Consider the following 18,004-nt stretch of genomic DNA (forward strand, 5'->3'; position numbering starts at 1 on the left):
CCATGTATTTGATCTAGTCCAGAGCGAGCACACCTGATTCCAACTTGACTAGGTGAATCAGGTGTGCTAGTCCCAGGGCTATAACACATTTTTGAAAAGTTATTTTATTTTGCAGAGTAGAAGTTTGAGAACCTCTGCCCTAGGGGATTCACTGTCCTATTTTAACCTTGAGACAATATAGGTTGGGTAATTTTCATCATTGCCCATTTGAATGGTCTTTCCATACAAGCTGCCTTTTACATGTCATCTTTCCTGATGTTTTTTGATTTCCTTATTCCGGTGCATCCCTCTCCCCGCTTCGAACATGGCACCTTTCCTTGTGATGATTCTAAGAAATTAATCAAAGTGGAATCGTCCTTAAAACAGGCTGACGACTGCTGTGCTTTATTCTTCACTTTGGTCATCAGAGCAGAGACTGGAACTCCCAGATGATGCCAGAGATTGTCTAATTAGATTAAAAAGGAGCTTTTTCTGAGATGATCATTCAGTGAGCGCCAGCCCCATCTCCCAATGAATCGCCACTAGCCAAAATGGGGACACTGAATGTCAAATGGTTTTTAATTGCGCAACTGAAATAAGTGTAGCAGGGACATTTTGATGATGGACTCTGGAAATGGAGATATACCTCCTCTGGAGGTAGGAAGGGTTTTCTCCTATATAGCTACTTCACATTGAGAACCAAACACTATGTGGGAGGAAGCTGAGTGTTTCATGAGTTATAATTCTTGCAGTAATTCCAGTTAGGCTAAGTGAAATGCTCATCTTTTGACTTGTATACCCGTTGAATGGACTATAGAACTCTACATGTGCGTTGGTACATAAATGATCATACATTAACTACTATACATTTTGTTTGGCTCTGCTTTTACTGTAATGACCACCTACAAAAAGTGCAATATGTGCCATGTAAAAAAAGCTACCGTTTAAGTTCCTTGCTCAGAACATGAGAACATATGAAAGCTGGTGGTTCCTTTTAACATGAGTCTTCAATATTCCCAGGTAAGAAGTTTTAGGTTGTAGGAATTATAGGACTATTTCTCTCTCTACCATTTGTATTTCATATACCTTTGACTATTGGATGTTCTTATAGGCACTTTAGTATTGCCAGTGTAACAGTATAGCTTCCGTCCCTCTCCTCGCCCCTACCTGGGTTCGAACCAGGAACACATCGACAACAGCCACCCTCGAAGCATCGTTACCCATCGCTCCACAAAAGCTGCGGGGAACAACTACCCCAAGTCTCAGAGCGAATGACATCACCGATTGAAACGCTATTAGTGCGCACCCCGCTAACTAGCTAGCCATTTCACATTGGTTACACCAGCCTAATCTCGGGAGTTGATAGGCTTGAAGTCATAAACAGCTCAATGCTTGAAGCATTGCTAAGAGCTGTTAGCAAAACGCACGAAAGTGCTGTTTGAATGAATGCTTATGAGCCTGCTGCTGCCTACCATCGCTCAGTCAGACTGCTCTATCAAATCATAGACTTAATTATAACATAACACACAGAAATACGAGCCTTTGGTCATTAATATGGTCGAATCCGGAAACTATAATTTCGAAAACAAAACGTTTATTCTTTCAGTGAAATACGGAACCTTTCCGTATTTTATCTAACGGGTGGCATCCATAAGTCTAAATATTCCTGTTACATTGAAGGTTGTGCAATGTTATGTCATAATTAAGTAAAATTCTGGCAAATTAGTTTGCAACAAGCCAGGCGGCCTAAACTGCTGCATATACCCTGACTCTGTTGCAAGAGAAGTGACACAATTATCCTAGTTAAAAGACATTTATGTTAGCAGACAATATTAACTAAATATGCAGGTGTAAAAATATATACTTGTGTATTGATTTTAAGGCATTGATGTTTATGGTTAGGTACACGTTGGAGCAACGACAGTCCTTTTTCGCCACATCGATTATATGCAACGTAGGACACGCTAGATAAACTAGTAATATCATCAACCATGTGTAGTTAACTAGTGATTATGATTGTTTTTTTATAAAAAAAGTTGAATGCAAGCTAACAACTTACCTTGGTTTCTTACTGCATTCGCATAACAGGCAGGCTCCTCGTGGAGTGCAATGTAAGGCAGGTGGTTAGAGCGTTGGACTAGTAAACCGTAAGGTTGCAAGATTGAATCCCCTGTAAAAATCTGTCATTCTGCCCCTGAACAAGGCAGTTAACCCACCGTTCCTAGGCCGTCATTGAAAATAAGAATGTGTTCTTAACTTCTTATGGTATAGGGGACACTTGCGTCCCACTTCTTTTGTTGGCACTCCAATATGTCCCATAAACATCACAATTGGTCCTTTTGTTCAATTAATTCCGTCCATATATATCCAAAATGTCCATTTATTTGGCTCGTTTGATCCAGAAAAAAACAGCTTCCAAAATGCGCAACGTCACTACAAAATATTTCAAAAGTTGCCTATAAACTTTGCCAAAATATTTCAAACTACTTTTGTAATACAACTTTAGGTATTTTTAAACGTTAATAATTGATCAAATTGAAGACTGGTCTATCTGTGTTCAATACAGGAAGACAACAAACCAAGCTACTTTTCAAGTCTTGCGCAACTCTCAACAGTGTTACGCAGTTCCTAGATGGCCGTACTTCTTCATTGCACAAATGAATAACCTCAACCAGATTCCAAAGACTAGTGACATCCAGTGGAAGCTGTAGGAACTGAAAACAAGTTCCTAAGAAATATTGTTTGCCAATGAGAACTCACTGAACAGACCTCAAAAAAACGATTAGTCCTCAGGGTTTTGCCTGCTACTTAAGTTCTGTTATACTCACATGATTCAAACAGTTTTAGAAACTTCAGTGTTTTCTATCCAAATCTATTAATAATATGCATATCTTATATTCTTGGCATGAGTAGCAGGAAGTTGAAATTGGGCATGCTATTTATCCAAAGGTGAAAATGCTGCCCCCAATACCTTAAGTTAACTGACTTGCCTAGTTAAATAAAGATGTAAACCTTTATCGGCCAAATCGGTGTCCAGAAATACAGATTTCCGATTGTTATGAAAACTTGAAATCGGCGCTAATTAATCGGTCGACCTCTAGTTTGTAGTATAGAGAGAAATATGCAGGAAGTAGGGATTTTAACTGGTAATCTGGGCCCTGAAAATACATTTGATCGGTCATGCTTATCGGTCTATAGGTTAATTGGCATAATTGTGTGGAATTAAATTAGCACGTGTGTATTTTTGTTAGTCATCATGCATCTTATTTATCAAACGTGTACAGCATAGTTTGAGCCTAGTTTGAGGATCGGAATATCTTACAACCTGTCAGAGAGCGCCAGAGTAGCTCCTCACTGGAGTGAAACGTGCTTTTGTAAGCCCAGTCAACAAAGCGCAATCACGTGTTTTAACTTTGATGGCCACGATTTAAAAATAACTATTTCTCAATTTCAACTCGTAATTAAAGTACGTCTCCCATTTGCCATTTGAGTGCATAGGCTATCATCAACGGTAGGCAGGCTATCAGTGCGTCACCCACCACTTTGCAATGTGAACTTGAGGCAGTAATTATCTGAAAGTTAACATTTGACTTCAAATAATGAGGCATGTCTTACCTTGCTTCAAAGTAGCCTTGCGAAAATCCATCCATAGAAACGTGGAGGCAATTAGTTTATAAAGACTTCCTGATGCCATTAACCAGCATTTCTCTCCTGTTCTATTGGTTTTCATATCGACTTTCTTTCATTGTCCGGAAGCCGACGGCGTGCTGTTTAGAACGCTGCTTTCCAGCTAATTACATTTTGGCAAATGTTTTAAAATGACTTATTAGCTGCTACATTACAGGAGTTGCATGTTCAAATAAAGGCTATAGCATTTTGACTGTAACACAATAGGCTTGCTATTGTTACATGTTTCCATTAGGCTCTTAATGAAAAATGTCCGGTCCTTGTATGCATGCATAGTATCAGAGAGGAAGAGGCTAAGTGAGAGGTTCAGCTCTCGCCAGAATCTTATCAAAACAAGCCCAATGCATTTCTGTCGCCTGCCTTCCAGCCTTGGGACGACTGCCTTTTTGTTAGGGCGCCGAAATAAGCTTCTCGTCATTATATAAAGATCGCTGATAGAATTTTCTGTCACATTTGACTATTTGTGAAAAATGTAACCGTTTGTTAACCAGTTAATGAGGGTCAGTTAGTCGGCAGCCAAATTGATACCTAACAGTAAGGCAATTACTGAATAGCGGATGTGCATAAAGATGGTGGCCCTCATACACTTACTACAAATCACTTGTTTTGCTAAGTTTACACTATTGTACATTGCTCAATAGTGCAAAGTCAGTCTTTTTTTGTCTGTTTTTTTAAATGGATATTAGCAGAGTAGACCATCCAAATTGTTGCTTCAAGTTGCTGGTAATTAAAAACATTTTAAAGGGGATTTGTTCTGATTTATTAGCACTTTAACTACGGCGGGCGATATGGTTCTAAAAACGATGTCATATCTGAATTCTTCCGCCTTTATGCACATTTGTCATAGGGCTCAAGGAAAATACTAATGTTGAAAAACATGTCAGCCCTGTCTGTCCATGAGTTTAAATGGCTGACTGCTTCCCACGGCGGTGTGCCTCAAATAAGTATAACATTTTCTCTTCAAAAGGATAGCATTTCAAGTTGAGTCTTTGCCAGTGACCTGTGGTTCCTACAGTCTATTTCCAGTGGTGCTGTGAAGTGAACGACTACAAGCGTCTTTACCTGATAGTTTGGATTATATCATCAGTGTGTTGCCTTGTGACTTTTTCATAAGTATATTATTGAAATTAAACATGCCATTTGAATGACCAAATGTACGTTTTCTCTTCTTTCAGATCCTCGAATGCTGTCTTCTCTCTGAGTCTGTGTGTGTGAACCTCGGTCAACATGAAAGAATAGGGCCACGGTCTGAGGGAAATGGATTTTGATCTGTCCAAGTCCTTCTACCTGGAGTCTCCTCATTTCACCACCATCATCCTCTGAAGGACTTGTAGCTGTTTATGGGAACTACTGCTGGGCTCGCTCGCTGAGGATTTTAGCTCTCCCTTTGGGACGCCATTTTTCACCGTAGCCGACGGTGCGCACGTAGAGGGACATTATGGCAAACAACTCCTACAGCGGAGTGAAGAACTCCACGGCCAACCACCATGGGGACTTTGGCTGCTCACTAAAGGACCTGCGGTCGCTCATGGAACTGCGGGGGGCAGAGGCAATAGGCAAAATCGGGGAAAGTTATGGGGACGTTCAAGGACTCTGCACCCGATTGAAAACGTCACCTGTAGACGGTAGATCCCGCCTCATTCTATTTCTCACCCAATACACCTTCATCACTCTTAATTTGGATTAGATCTGTTGTTCTGTGAATGCTAGTTGTGAATGCTAGTTGTGAATGCTAGTGATACGTGTGGTTATGAAAGTGTTTCATGGCAAAAATGCATTGCTTAGCAAGCATGTCATTGGGCCATGTCATCCACAGCACCTTGATATCACTTCCTTGGAAAGCTGGTGTCCTAGTAGACAGGTGGCCGGGGGGACGGTGGCACTGACCCGGTCCAGGCCTTGAGCTATTCCTGGGTTTGTGTATCTCTTTCGCTCTCTTTTTTCACCTCTGGTGTGTGGAGGGAGGCTTCAGACAGACCAGCTGCCTGCCTGGGCACAGTACCAGACTCTGCAGGTCAATGTTCCACATGTGGGGACAGGACAGGATGGTGTGCGCGGCTAGTAACTGGTTTAACGTTGTGGTGTAGGCAAGACATGAGCTCATCTCCGGAACTGGTCTGCTGGCCTGTTCCGTTCTGCTCTGCCTCTCTCCAGCAGCATGGCATGCTTTTATCCCCCTTTCGCCATGCCCTGGAGACGAGGGTTGAAAACGCATTACCAGAGTCTGTCCGAGAGTTCCTTCCTGCTGTAGCCAGGGCTCAGGTCTTTCAGAGCTCTCCCCAGCAATGTCTCGCTCCCTGTAGCAGCTAATCTAGAAAAATGCCACTGCTTTTTAAAGTGTGTGTGTATATTAGTCCCTACCACCAATGCAATATTTATCCTATTTTTAAAAGGCGGGTAAGCAGCACCACTGTTCCGTTCCTCAGGGACGTTCCATGTTGTCTGCTTTATATCCTGCCTGTGTTTGTGTGTGTAGGCGCTTATCCTCTCTGTTCACTCAGCAGATCTGGCCATGCCAAGTGTGTGGAAAAAGTGCAGAGTCACTTTACATCAGGGACTTGCCTGTGTAGAACCTCTCCTGCATACATTGGTTTACTGCTCTCTCTCCAGTCTCCACATAGAAGTTGTTGTGCCTAATCGCTAGCATGACCTGGAGTGAACTCTTGGGGGAGGGGATTTTCTGTTTGATCCAAGATTAAAATGGCACTGCATATCCACCACAGTCAGTGCCCTGCACTGTTTCAGTACTCTTAGTGAATGGCCTGTACCACATCTGTTTGTAGGTTCTACAAACCCCTGTGCCACATTCATTTGTTGGTTTGAACATCAGATGTGGCACAGGGGTTTGTCGGTTTGAACATCAGAGGTTTGTATAATAGTATATACAATATTTCAATGATTTGGACAATGGTTGCCCCATTTCATCCATAAAAAAAATATATATATATCTTTCATAGCTGACATTCTTTTAAAAAGGAAAAGCCTCACTCGCTCACTATTAAAAACTCATTGTTTTATTCAAGTTAAAATATTGCACCTTCCCAGCAGTGCAGTATTCAATCTGGGGCGGCAGCGTAGCCTAGTGGTTAGAGCGTTGGACTAGTAACCGGAAGGTTGCAAGTTCAAACCCCCGAGCTGACAAGGTAAAAAATCTGTCGTTCTGCCCCTGAACAGGCAGTTAACCCACTGTTCCTAGGCCGTCATTGAAAATAAGAATTGGTTCTTAACTGACTTGCCTGGTTAAATAAAGGTAAAATATATATATATATATATATATATATAGTTCAACTAAAAAATAAATGTGAGATGTAAGAAAGTAAGAAAAAAACAAGAGAGCGTCGGTGCCAGTAGCAAATTTACAATGATCATCGTCTAAACTGAGCATCTGTGTCAACCGGTTGAAATGCCAAACAGAAAGGCTGCTCATACTTGAGGCTTGAATGATCCCACATGTCCTAGATCAGTCCGTGATGGTACGTGTCCTCTCCTGCCCTTTATTCAGTGAGTATTGAAACAAGACCATTAACAGCCAGAAGTATATAGGCCTAGTCATAGCTGGATTCTGTTCTGCCAGCTCCATGTCAAAGTGCCAGAGTAAGGCTCCAACTGGTGTTTTAATGTATGTGTCAATTGCAAGGATTTGTTGAGCACTTTGTGTTTGGGAATTTTTGGTGAATTGTAAGATCTTGTAATGACAAAGCAGGGGATCTGTACAGGGCCATGCCTTGTATGATATTGTGGTTGGTCGATTTATTTTGTCTTGATCTACGGTACCAGTCAAAAGTTTGGACACCTACACATTGAAGATTTTTTTTAAATTTGTACTATTTTCTACATTGTAGAATAATAGTGAAGACATCAAAACTATGAAATAACACATATGGAATCATGTAGTAACCAAACCAGTAGGTGTCAACTTTTGACTGGTACTGTATGCTAGCTAGAGACAATTTTAGTGTAAGTAGTCATGACAGTTGGTGTTTTATTAAGGATAAGCGAGGGTCAGATCAGGTAGGGTTGTCTGTCCATTTGAGTTAGGCCTTGTGCATGTTCATAAACATGTTGTAGTAGTGCCCTTCCCTGTGTCATGTAAAAATGTTCCCAATTCTCCTTTTCACTTTCTGATTGCTCTGACTGTTCTACTCGATTGTGTCGTCATTTTGTACAATTTCTCACATCCTGAAAATTGTCACAGTTCAATAATTGCATGCACTGCTTATGTGGATGGCTGAGCTCGTGCGGCTGTCTCTTCCACCCCCTCGGCCTTAATTAGCTAGCTACGGGTTTATTTAGCTATACAAACAAGCTACAACTGCACACCTCTGACAACCAAGCCATCTCGATCAGCTTGACCACGAATTATGCTAGCTAGCTAATTGAGGGTGTGGAGAGACATCCGCACAAGCACAGCCATCCACCTAAGCAGACGCGCGTGCAATTATTGAACTGTGACCATTTTCAGGCTCAGAGAAATGTACATGTCACAATCGATCAGAACACAGTCAAAACAATCAGAATGTGACAATTGAATTGGGGACATTCTGACATGACACCCTGCCCCTGATAGGCTAGAATAGCTCCACATTGTTTCCTCCACAGCGTGTGCAGTGCAGCAGCTCCACTACTTGGCTGGGTGGCCCAGAGTTTTTAACACATGTATTTCAATCAGCTCATTCACTATTGGCCCAGGAAATGAAGCCGTCATTTAAGATTACTGCCAGCTTGACAATCGAAAGAGGATTGCTAATTAGTTAGTAGGCCATTTCTCCATTCTAAATCCCAGTACTTAAACTAATCTTTTGTCCACTTCCAGCTTTTATTTGGAAAATATGCTTTCTTTACTGGTTACAGTATTACTAGGGACAGCATTGACATTTTATTTTAAAGGGAGCAGGCCTTCCTATAACCCTTGAATGTCACTATATTTAGGACAGAATACTAAATGTACTCACCAGACCTCCACAAGGCTATTTTCTACACTGTAACCACCATCTTTCTCCTTTTACTAGAGCCAGTAACATAATTCCCAAGGATGTTTCCCACTATTTCAGCACTGAACAGACTGTTCTTCTGTCCCTTAACCATATTCTTCTGTTTAAGATGAATTTGAAAAAGCCCTGCTCCTGAGCAACAGTATTATTGCCGAACTTAGGGGACGCGTTAATGCAGAGTTGTTTTTCACACAGGAAACAAAATATAAAAAATGTAAGAAATATCTTGTGTTTTGTAAAACGCAGCTCTGAAATGCTTCTTATTGGCATTTCTGCTCATCTTCATACTCATTTTGTGCTTTCGTTGCGCTTCTCCACTCGGATGAGAAATCTTGGCTCATCGTCAGACCAATCAATTTCCTGCATTCAGGAACGGCCATTCTATCAGCAGACAGCGCTCAGACTGATGTGTAGCTACTTTTTTTTGTGTTCTTTTTCTCTCTCCGTAAAATCTAATATTAACTGGCTACTTTCTTTTATAAACATTTGAAATATGATGGCCATGCATTATTTTTTCCAAAAAAGCTAATATACTTGTGCGGCTGCTAGCCAAAATAGCATTGCACTTCAGTTGTCATCTGATCAAATTGTAGCCATTTTCTGCTGAATGCATCTGTAGTTGCTCACCCCTAATCACTATCGAAGCAAAAAAACACGGACACTTTCAATCTAAAACGCAGGTGAAAAGGTTTCAAATGCAGATTGATGGTCTGCGTTTTGATTTCTGAAAGCTAATGCAATCCCTGAATCTTCTCAGATTGCCCGCTCCTTCTTTCACTATTGTTCAAACTCTTCAGAGTAGACATATTTTGGGTGCTACTACATTTATCTGGTGATAAATCTCGTGGGAGTGCTGTAATACCTATCTGCCTGCAGATTGATTTACCTGTTATCTCTGGCTTTAAAGTCCCTTCAGCAGGGCAGTTGATTGATCACTTCTGGGTTTGTCTCTGGTTATTGGTGATTTCATGGTGTTTTGTTTTTGAACCTACCTGTACTTTTTAAGCTGTGTCAGTCTTGCTAGTATCGTTCTCTTTTTGAAACCAAGGCTATGTCTGACACAGAATCTCTGGTAGACTTTGCGCAGAATCCTGATGGAACTCAAAAGTATGTTTCCTAATTGTTAGGGCAAGAGAGTCAAATAAAAAGTTTTCTTACTCCTGTCTATTGCTGGGCTTCCCAAACTCTGTCCTGGGCCCCCCGGATGCATGTTTTGGGTTTTGCCATAGCACTACACAGCTCATTTCAAATAGTCAAAGCTGGATGATGAGTTGGTTATTTGAATAAGCTGTGTAGTGCTATGGTCCTGTAGGTTTTCACTCCAACCCTAATCTAGTGCACGGTGCACTTGATTCTAATAATTAGCTGGTTGATAAGGTTAGGTTGGTTAGTTACAACTGGGGTTGGAGTGAACCTACAGGAGGGTAGCTCTCCAGGAACAGGGTTGGAGAATCCTGGTCTATAGTCTCATACGACTCCATTCCTCCAGACCCCAAACAGTAATCATTTGTATTGTAGCCCTGGACAAGCACACCTGATTCAACTTGTCAAATAATTGTCAAGCGCTAAATGAGTTGAATGAGGTATGTTTGTGCCCGTCTACAACTAAAATGTGGGCTGTTGGGGCTGCTGGAGGACTTTTACTGAACTAGAAGTAGCAGGTTTGTTATAAAGATGGACACCTGCTAGGGGAAGCTATTCTAAATGTCTCCTCTGTCTACGGAGATCATGTAGCCACAGCTGTTTTTCCCAAATCATTTTACCACCTGCACCACGAGTGAAGTCCAGAGGGCTAATTTTAAACCACAGAGTCGGCAGAATAGGACAGTACTTGGAGGGGTTAAGCGGGGACAAGTCGATTATTAAAGAGTTAATGAATAGCCGCGCGGGTGACTGGTGATGGACTAGCTAAGTGATTCCAACGCTAACATGATTTGAACCTTTTGTTTTGTCATACGTCCTCTTGCCTAAATCATTCTCTTGTCACTAATGTTTATTTCACTAATGTGGGGATGGGGGGGTGGAATGATCAAGCTGTAAACGGTGAGTCATCAGCAGCGGCGGCACCTCATCCACACACACACACACGCGGGGGGGGGGCGCGAGAGACTGCATTGCTGCCCCTCGACCCACACTACTTTAACATGTAAACACACACAGAAATATACATTTATTACGAGATACAGTTTGACGCACACATAGACAGCAGCTTTAATACGTCCTTTTTTTTTAATCTGGAAATTATCAGTCAAATGACTAATATCATGGGTTTACATTATAGGCTAATTGCTGTAAGTAGGCTTTGAGCAGCAGCGCAATATTCTACTCTATTGCTCACTACTTGTTGTTCTGTGGGGTGAATTCCAGCATGCTTTCCACCAGGGGTTTGATGTAATACTGTGAATAGAGTGGTCTTGACGTGGCCAAATTGCCCCGTCTCCTGTGCTTGAAACATTACACTGGATGTTGCAGTAGCATGTTCAAAAGTTGATTCTGACAGCTCCTTTTGGCAGAGAATCGTATCTCAGCAGGTGTGCATGCACCTTCTCCATTCTATCCTTCACTCCTCTCCTCCTCCACCCCACTGCTGCTCTGCAATGCTGACTAATTACCCACTGCTACACGTGATGTCATTGCTCAGTGCTTACCTGCAGACTCTGGGCACTTGCTGACCCTTCTGCTGCTGTTCGGTCTCCATTCATTAAACTGGGAGCCTCATCCTCCCGACTGACTCCTTACAGCCTCCCAGTCTAGTCTCCCACTCTTCATTAGTCCATGTCTCTAGCTATCTCTCTCTAGTCTCTCTGTTGTGCTCTTAGAGCCTGCCTAAAACCTCCCAATTTATCTCCCAGATCACTTTTGATTAGTCTCTCTTTTCTCTGTCTTTCTCTCTATCTGCCTCCATAGTTCAGTGTGTTTAAATAGAGGTCGAAAAAGCCACATCAAATGTATAAAGGTATTTTGAATCTGACCGCCCTCCTTTGACTGTGGAGAGCAGCCATTTGAGTGAGTGGAACTGCAAGCGGAATGCTCTCGGCACACAAATGAATGGGTCTGCAGAGCAGTCGGACCTTGTCATGTTGAATGTGAGACAATGATCGGGCCTTGCTGTGACTGTCTGAATGTCAAAAGGATCACTGCATCTCCAGTTATCAATCATTGACAGGGGAAAGTCACTTGTGTGATTTATCTTAATATCATGACTCCTCCATTTTTATTTTTATATCCTGGAATTCTACCCTTGAAAAATCTGAGACCGAGGCGTCGGTTGACTTGTTATTTTTCAGAAGTAGAACGTGTATTGTCGCCCGGTGGCATTGTTGCTTCAAGAGCCACAGAATACGGCTCTCTGACCATTTGGGTTGGTATTCACTGAATCTATTCCGTCTTTCTGATCCTGGACATTTTCATTTAATTCATTCACCAAATTTCTACATGCACGGTTGTTGATGAGGTTAATGGGACATTGAATATTACCATTATTTTCCCCCAGACTTGTTGTCTGTGGGTATGGTAATGGTTGTCAAATATATATCTCAATGGTTAACTAAGAAAATGTAGAAACACATGTACTGTCTTAATTTAATCTAATTCCATCTATCGCTCTCTTTCCCCCAGGTTTAAGTGGGCAGCCCGCAGACATCGACAAAAGAAAAGAAGTGTTCGGGCAGAACTTAATACCTCCGAAAAAGCCCAAAACATTTCTTCAATTAGTTTGGGAAGCATTGCAAGATGTAACACTGATTATCCTGGAAGTGGCAGCCATAGTTTCATTAGGCCTTTCTTTCTATAGACCTCCAGATGCCGAAAGAGAACGTAAGCAACACCTCTATTTATGTCTTGTACTTGATGCCTAGGCAGTAGTGGAGTTAACTCTGTGGTTGTCTGACCATCCTGTGCTGGCTCAGATGTTTTCTTTTTAAATCGGAGCACTTTGGATCACCGTGATAGTTTGTTAACCACCTACAGTGACTTCAGAAAGTATTCACACCCTTAACTTTTTCCACATTTTGTTACAAGGTGGGATTAAAATGGATTTAATTATTTATTTATTTGTTAACGATCTGAACAAAATGTCCCAAACATAACGCTTTGTATTCAGGACATGAAGTTAATTTCTTTGCCACATTTTTTGCAGTTTTACTATAGTGCCTTATTGCAAACAGGATGCATGTTTTGGACTATTTTATTCTGTACAGGCTTCCTCCTTTTCACTCTGTCATTTAGGTTAGTATTGTGGAGTAACTACAATGTTGACCAATCCTCAGTTTTCTTCTATCACAGCCATTAAACTCTGTAACTGGTTTAAGTCTCCCGGGACTTTGGGCTCCCGAGTGGTGCAGCGGTCTAAGGCACTGCATCAGTGCAAGAGGCGTCACTGCAGTCCCTGGTTCGAATCTAGGCTGCATCACATCCGGCCGTGATTGGGAGTCCCATAGGGTGGAGCACAATTGGCCCAGCATTGTCCAGGTTTGGCCGGGGTAGGCCATCCTTGTAAATAAGAATTTGTTCTTGACTGACTTGCCTAGTTAAATAAAAATGAAGTCACCATTGGCCTCATGGTGAAAATCCTGAGCGATTTCCTTCCTCTCCGGAAACTGAGTTAGGAAGGGAAACTGAGTTATGAAGGACGCCTGTATCTTTGTAGTGACTGGGTGTATTGATACACCATCCTAAAGTGTAATTAATAACTTCACCGTGCTCAAAGGGATATTCAATGTCTGCTTTTTATTTTATTTGTACCCATCTACCAATAGGTCTCCTTCTTTGAGAGGCATTGGAAAACCTCCCTGGTCTTTGTGGTTGAATCTGTGTTTGAAATTCACTTCTTGCCTGAGGGATCTTACAATTATCTGTATGTGTGGGGTACAGAGATGAGGTAGTAATTCAAATATCATATTTAACACTATTGCACACACTGAGTCCATGCAACTTTTTATGTGACTTATTAAGCACATCTTTACTCCTGAACTTATTTAGGCTTTCCATAACAAGGGGTTGAATACTTATTGACTCAAGACAATTCAGATTTTCATTTTGAATTCATTCTAAAATCATATTTCCACTTCGATCTTATGGAGTATTGTGTTTAGGCCAGTGACACAATAAAACAATAAAATAAAAATATCTGTCTCCAACACAACCGAATGTGGATCAAGTCAAGGGCTGTGAATACTTTCTGAAGGCACTGCAGGTGTCCATTGTACTGCACTGTGTGCATTTTATTTGTATTTTTACTTAAATTCACTGCAGAGGGATAGTTTATTTAAAATAAAATCTGTGGACGGCAATTCCGTCTGGGCCTGGTTGTCACCCGTTTACTATTTAATTACCAGCATTTAATGATATGTGTTCAGATTTAGTCTGTTAGACACCTGGCAGTGTATCCCAGTAACTGTGTGCTTTGATCCTTATGCAGACTGTGGGAGCGCAGCTGGAGGGGTGGAGGATGATGGTGAGGCAGAGGCGGGCTGGATCGAAGGCGCCGCCATCCTGCTGTCGGTCGTCTGCGTGGTGCTGGTGACAGCGTTCAACGACTGGAGCAAAGAGAAGCAATTCCGCGGCTTGCAGAGCCGCATCGAACAAGAGCAGAAGTTTGCCGTTGTCCGCGGCGGCCAAGTCATCCAAATCCCTGTGGCTGAGATTGTGGTCGGCGACGTTGCACAAATAAAATACGGTAAGAGGGACCTCTTTCTGCGTCCCAAATGGCACCCTATTCCCTATATAAGTGCACTACTTTTGATCCGAGCCCCATGGGCCCTGGTCAAAAGTAGTCTACTATGGCCACCCGGGGCGTCACTAGAGACCAGGGTTCAATCCCCGGCTGTGTCACAACCGGCCGTGACTGGGAGTCCCTTAGGGCGGTGCACAATTGGCCCACCGTCCGTGTTAGGGGAGGGTTTGGCTGGAGGTGCTTGCTTTGGCCCATCGCACTCTAGCGACTCCTTGTGGCGGGGCGGGCGCCTGCAGGCTGACTTCGGTCGTCTGTTGAACAGCGTTTCATCCGACACATTGGTGCGGCTGGCTTCCGGGTTAAGTGGGCGGGTGTTAAGAAGCGTGGTTTGGCGGGTCATGTTTTGGAGGACGTACACTCGATCTTTGCCTCCCGAGCCTGTTGGGGAGTTGCTGCGATGAGACAAGATCGAAATTGGGGGGGAAAAATAATAAGTAGTCCACTACATAGGAAATAGGAAGACATTTAGGACCCAGTTATCTGTTATTGGCGAGGATGAATTTACCAGAGTGTGTAATGTATTCTGTTTTCAGCCACACGTCTTGTGAATTCATAAAGGAATATTTTGTCTGTTTGTGTCTCCCAGGTGATCTCCTGCCCTCGGATGGTATTCTTATTCAAGGAAATGATCTCAAAATCGATGAGAGCTCCCTCACAGGGGAGTCGGACCACGTCAAGAAAACGCTGGAAAGAGACCCCATGCTGTTGTCAGGTAGCTGTTATATTCTTGTTCTTCTGCCTTGGCTTGTTTTCTTATACTATGAAGTTCATGATGGTTGTAGATCAGTTTCCCGGCCTAGATTTGACCCCACCCCTAATAGTGGAATAAACCATTTTACAACTATGAAATATCATTCCAGGTACCCCACCCCTAATAGTGGAATAAACCATTTTTGCAGCTGGAATAGAAGGCCAGGTACCCCACCCCCAATAGTGGAATAAGCCATTTTTGCAAATGGAATAGAAGGCCAGGCTCTTGATAGATGTTCTGACTTTGTCATGGAATGGGGTATGCAGGCAGTATCCAGCAATATTCTGAGCTTGAGTCCAGAAGTACCGTCAGGGAATTCTGCGTTTTCCATAAAGATAAAACTCATAAGAAATATCTTGCTGTGTTTTGTAAAGGCAGATCTGAAATGCTGCTTATTGTAATCTCTGCTCTGCATCAGACTGGTGTGCTTCAGTTGCACTTCTCCACTTTGATTCTCCACTTTGATGAGAATGAATCCACCAATGTCAATCAGCAGACAGTGCTCTGACTGATGTGTAGCTACTTTTCTTGGTCTAGCCTACGTTTCTCAGGTAAAATTACTCAAAGAAAAACATTAGGAAATGTAGCTGGCTGATTATGATTAAATATTAGACATATGACGGCCATGTATTGTTTTTGCAAAAATAAATAATATCATAATTGTCAACTAATTTACTTATGTGGGTGCTAGTCAAATAGCGTTGCACTTCTGTTATCATCTGATGAAAATGAAGCGATTTTTCTGCCGAATGTGTTGCACTAATGTATTTTCTGACTATTGAAGCAAAACAACACTGACTTTCAATATAAAACGCAGGTGAAATGGTTTAAAACCCATATTTTGTTGGTCTGTTTGAAAATGCATATTTCTGAACTCCAATAAGGACCCCTGATTGTGGACTTGATGGTGTAGGTCCAGGACTACTTGAGCACTGTGAAATATATATCTCTACCTAGCTACCTACCTCTAAACCCTGTTTTATTTTGCCGTCCGAGGGTATTGCTCATCTTGTCCCTAATCCCATTTTATGAAGGCACGTTGATCCTTTAATAAAAGGGCTTTTTATGGTCAGATCCCCAAGGAGGGGATTTTAAAAGTGCTTGTTTGCCTCTCCCAGCCCCCTTTGGTCTCACCTCCAAGAGAGCCTGTAGTCTGTATCATCATCCCACCCAGTTCAGACCAGCCCCTGCCTAATTAATTAACACAGGCATGGGGAGCTCTTAATGCACTTCTCTCTCTGTCTCAGTTGTGGGCGTTAAACTCTGGAGAAAGCTACTGTTGTGTTGTGGGACTCATGTTTCCATTAATTCACTGAGGCTCACAATTGGCTTTTGATTAAAGACTGGGAGTGTGCGAATGTGTTTGTGTGCTATCATCCAAGACGAGTATTTGAGGCTCGACTCTGCTTTTGAAATGTCATTCCAAAATGTGATACACTTTATTACATTTTGTATGCTCTCCATATTTAGCTGTAAATATAGGTCTACAGTTTTTCCGCTCAGATTTACTCACAATGACTACAGGCTCCCGAATCCAGACCCAGGACTGGAAACATCCAAAATATTCCTTACTATCAGTAGCAATTTATAGCAGATACATAATGCCGGGAGCAACAGAGCTAGGCAGGGCACACTGCACTGTCCATGTAATTGTAAGGGGGAATGTTGGTGCCTGTAGCATTAGCTGAGTAATAGTCAGGAGAACACCTAGCATTTACACTGTAGCATTAGCTAGGCGCCTGCCTTTTTGGCCCTACCTCTCCTCTCTATCTGCAGGCAGGTTCAAACATCATGCTTATCTGTATCCCCCAGGTTTACTCACTTTACCACAGGAATCAGCATCTAGGACTGCAAACATCCACATTCCTCTCTCTCCATAGAACTGTACTGTAATGGAAAATGTTAGCATAGTCCTAGTCTACATGGCTTTAGTTAAGTAATAGTAAGGAAAAGCCCTAGCAGAGGCCTTATACAGTGTAAGCATCAGTTGTATGTCTGTGGCGGCACTACCTCACCTCCCCCCTCTGTTTACCCTCTGCAGGCACTCACGTCATGGAGGGCTCCGGCAAAATGCTGGTCACAGCCGTGGGGGAGAACTCTCAAACTGGAATAATCTTCGCTTTACTGGGTGCCTCGGAGGAAGACGACGATGATGAGGAGGAGAAGGAGGCTAAGAAGAAGGAGAGGAAGGAGAAGAAAGAGAAGAAAAGTACGTTGACATTTCAGAGCACGACGGAATAAATTCATGATTCAGTTTTCTCTACCCTTGCTTTTTTATCATTTTATTATGCCTTTGCCAGTCACAGAGAACGAAGTTTTCCTCTCAACAGTCTTTTGTTGAATTTCTATAGATGCAGTTGATGTGCAGAGAAGTGTGAGAAAGCAGAGTCAGACAGGTAGAGAATCAGTGGCCTCTGTCTGGGCTGTACACGGCAGCACCACTAATCACTTACTCACACAGCAGAGCAGAAGGCACTGAGCTGACAGAGGAGAGAGGTTTGAACTAGAGCTAAGCTGAGCACAGGTCAGGTCTCAGCTGTGGTGGGACTTATTTTGGGAGAGCTGCTGCTTCAATGGGAATAGTTGGCAAGGCTTTACTTTAGCACTTGTTGCCGTGTTCAATGCTGCTGTGCCTGTGCAGTCGACAGACTTGTATTGAGTGCTTTCAGCTCACGATGGGATATATGCTGTTAGTGTTTGTTCTACATATAGCCAAGTGCCTTCTGCCATTCTTTGTTCAGCAATTGTAGTTCTATTCAATCAAGGCCGTGTGTGTGTATACACTACATGACCAAAAGTATGTGGGCACCTGCTGGTCGAACATCTCATTCCAAAATCATGGGCATTAATATGGAGTTGGTC

At 42.5% G+C, this 18,004-nt stretch overlaps 1 protein-coding gene across 6 annotated transcripts in view; it reads left to right on the forward strand.

Moving 5' to 3' along the window:
- The window catches only part of atp2b1a (ATPase plasma membrane Ca2+ transporting 1a), a 53,570-nt gene that overhangs the window by 9,590 nt on the left and 25,976 nt on the right, over positions 1 to 18,004 (forward strand). For 4 of the 6 annotated variants that reach the window (XM_031815342.1, XM_031815337.1, XM_031815340.1 and 1 more), the window contains exons 2-7: positions 4,842 to 5,291; positions 12,276 to 12,473; positions 14,077 to 14,334; positions 14,978 to 15,103; positions 17,184 to 17,351; positions 17,494 to 17,538. In XM_031815342.1, coding sequence (XP_031671202.1) covers positions 5,105 to 5,291; positions 12,276 to 12,473; positions 14,077 to 14,334; positions 14,978 to 15,103; positions 17,184 to 17,351; positions 17,494 to 17,538 — 982 coding nt within the window. In that variant the 5' untranslated portion in view covers positions 4,842 to 5,104. The remainder of the gene's footprint in view (positions 1 to 4,841; positions 5,292 to 12,275; positions 12,474 to 14,076; positions 14,335 to 14,977; positions 15,104 to 17,183; positions 17,352 to 17,493; positions 17,539 to 18,004) is intronic. The other 2 variants (XM_031815339.1, XM_031815341.1) reach the window with 1 other exon arrangement.

Source organism: Oncorhynchus kisutch, unplaced genomic scaffold (genome assembly GCF_002021735.2).
Source record: "Oncorhynchus kisutch isolate 150728-3 unplaced genomic scaffold, Okis_V2 Okis09a-Okis19a_hom, whole genome shotgun sequence".
In the NCBI taxonomy this organism is placed as follows: Eukaryota; Metazoa; Chordata; class Actinopteri; order Salmoniformes; family Salmonidae; genus Oncorhynchus; species Oncorhynchus kisutch.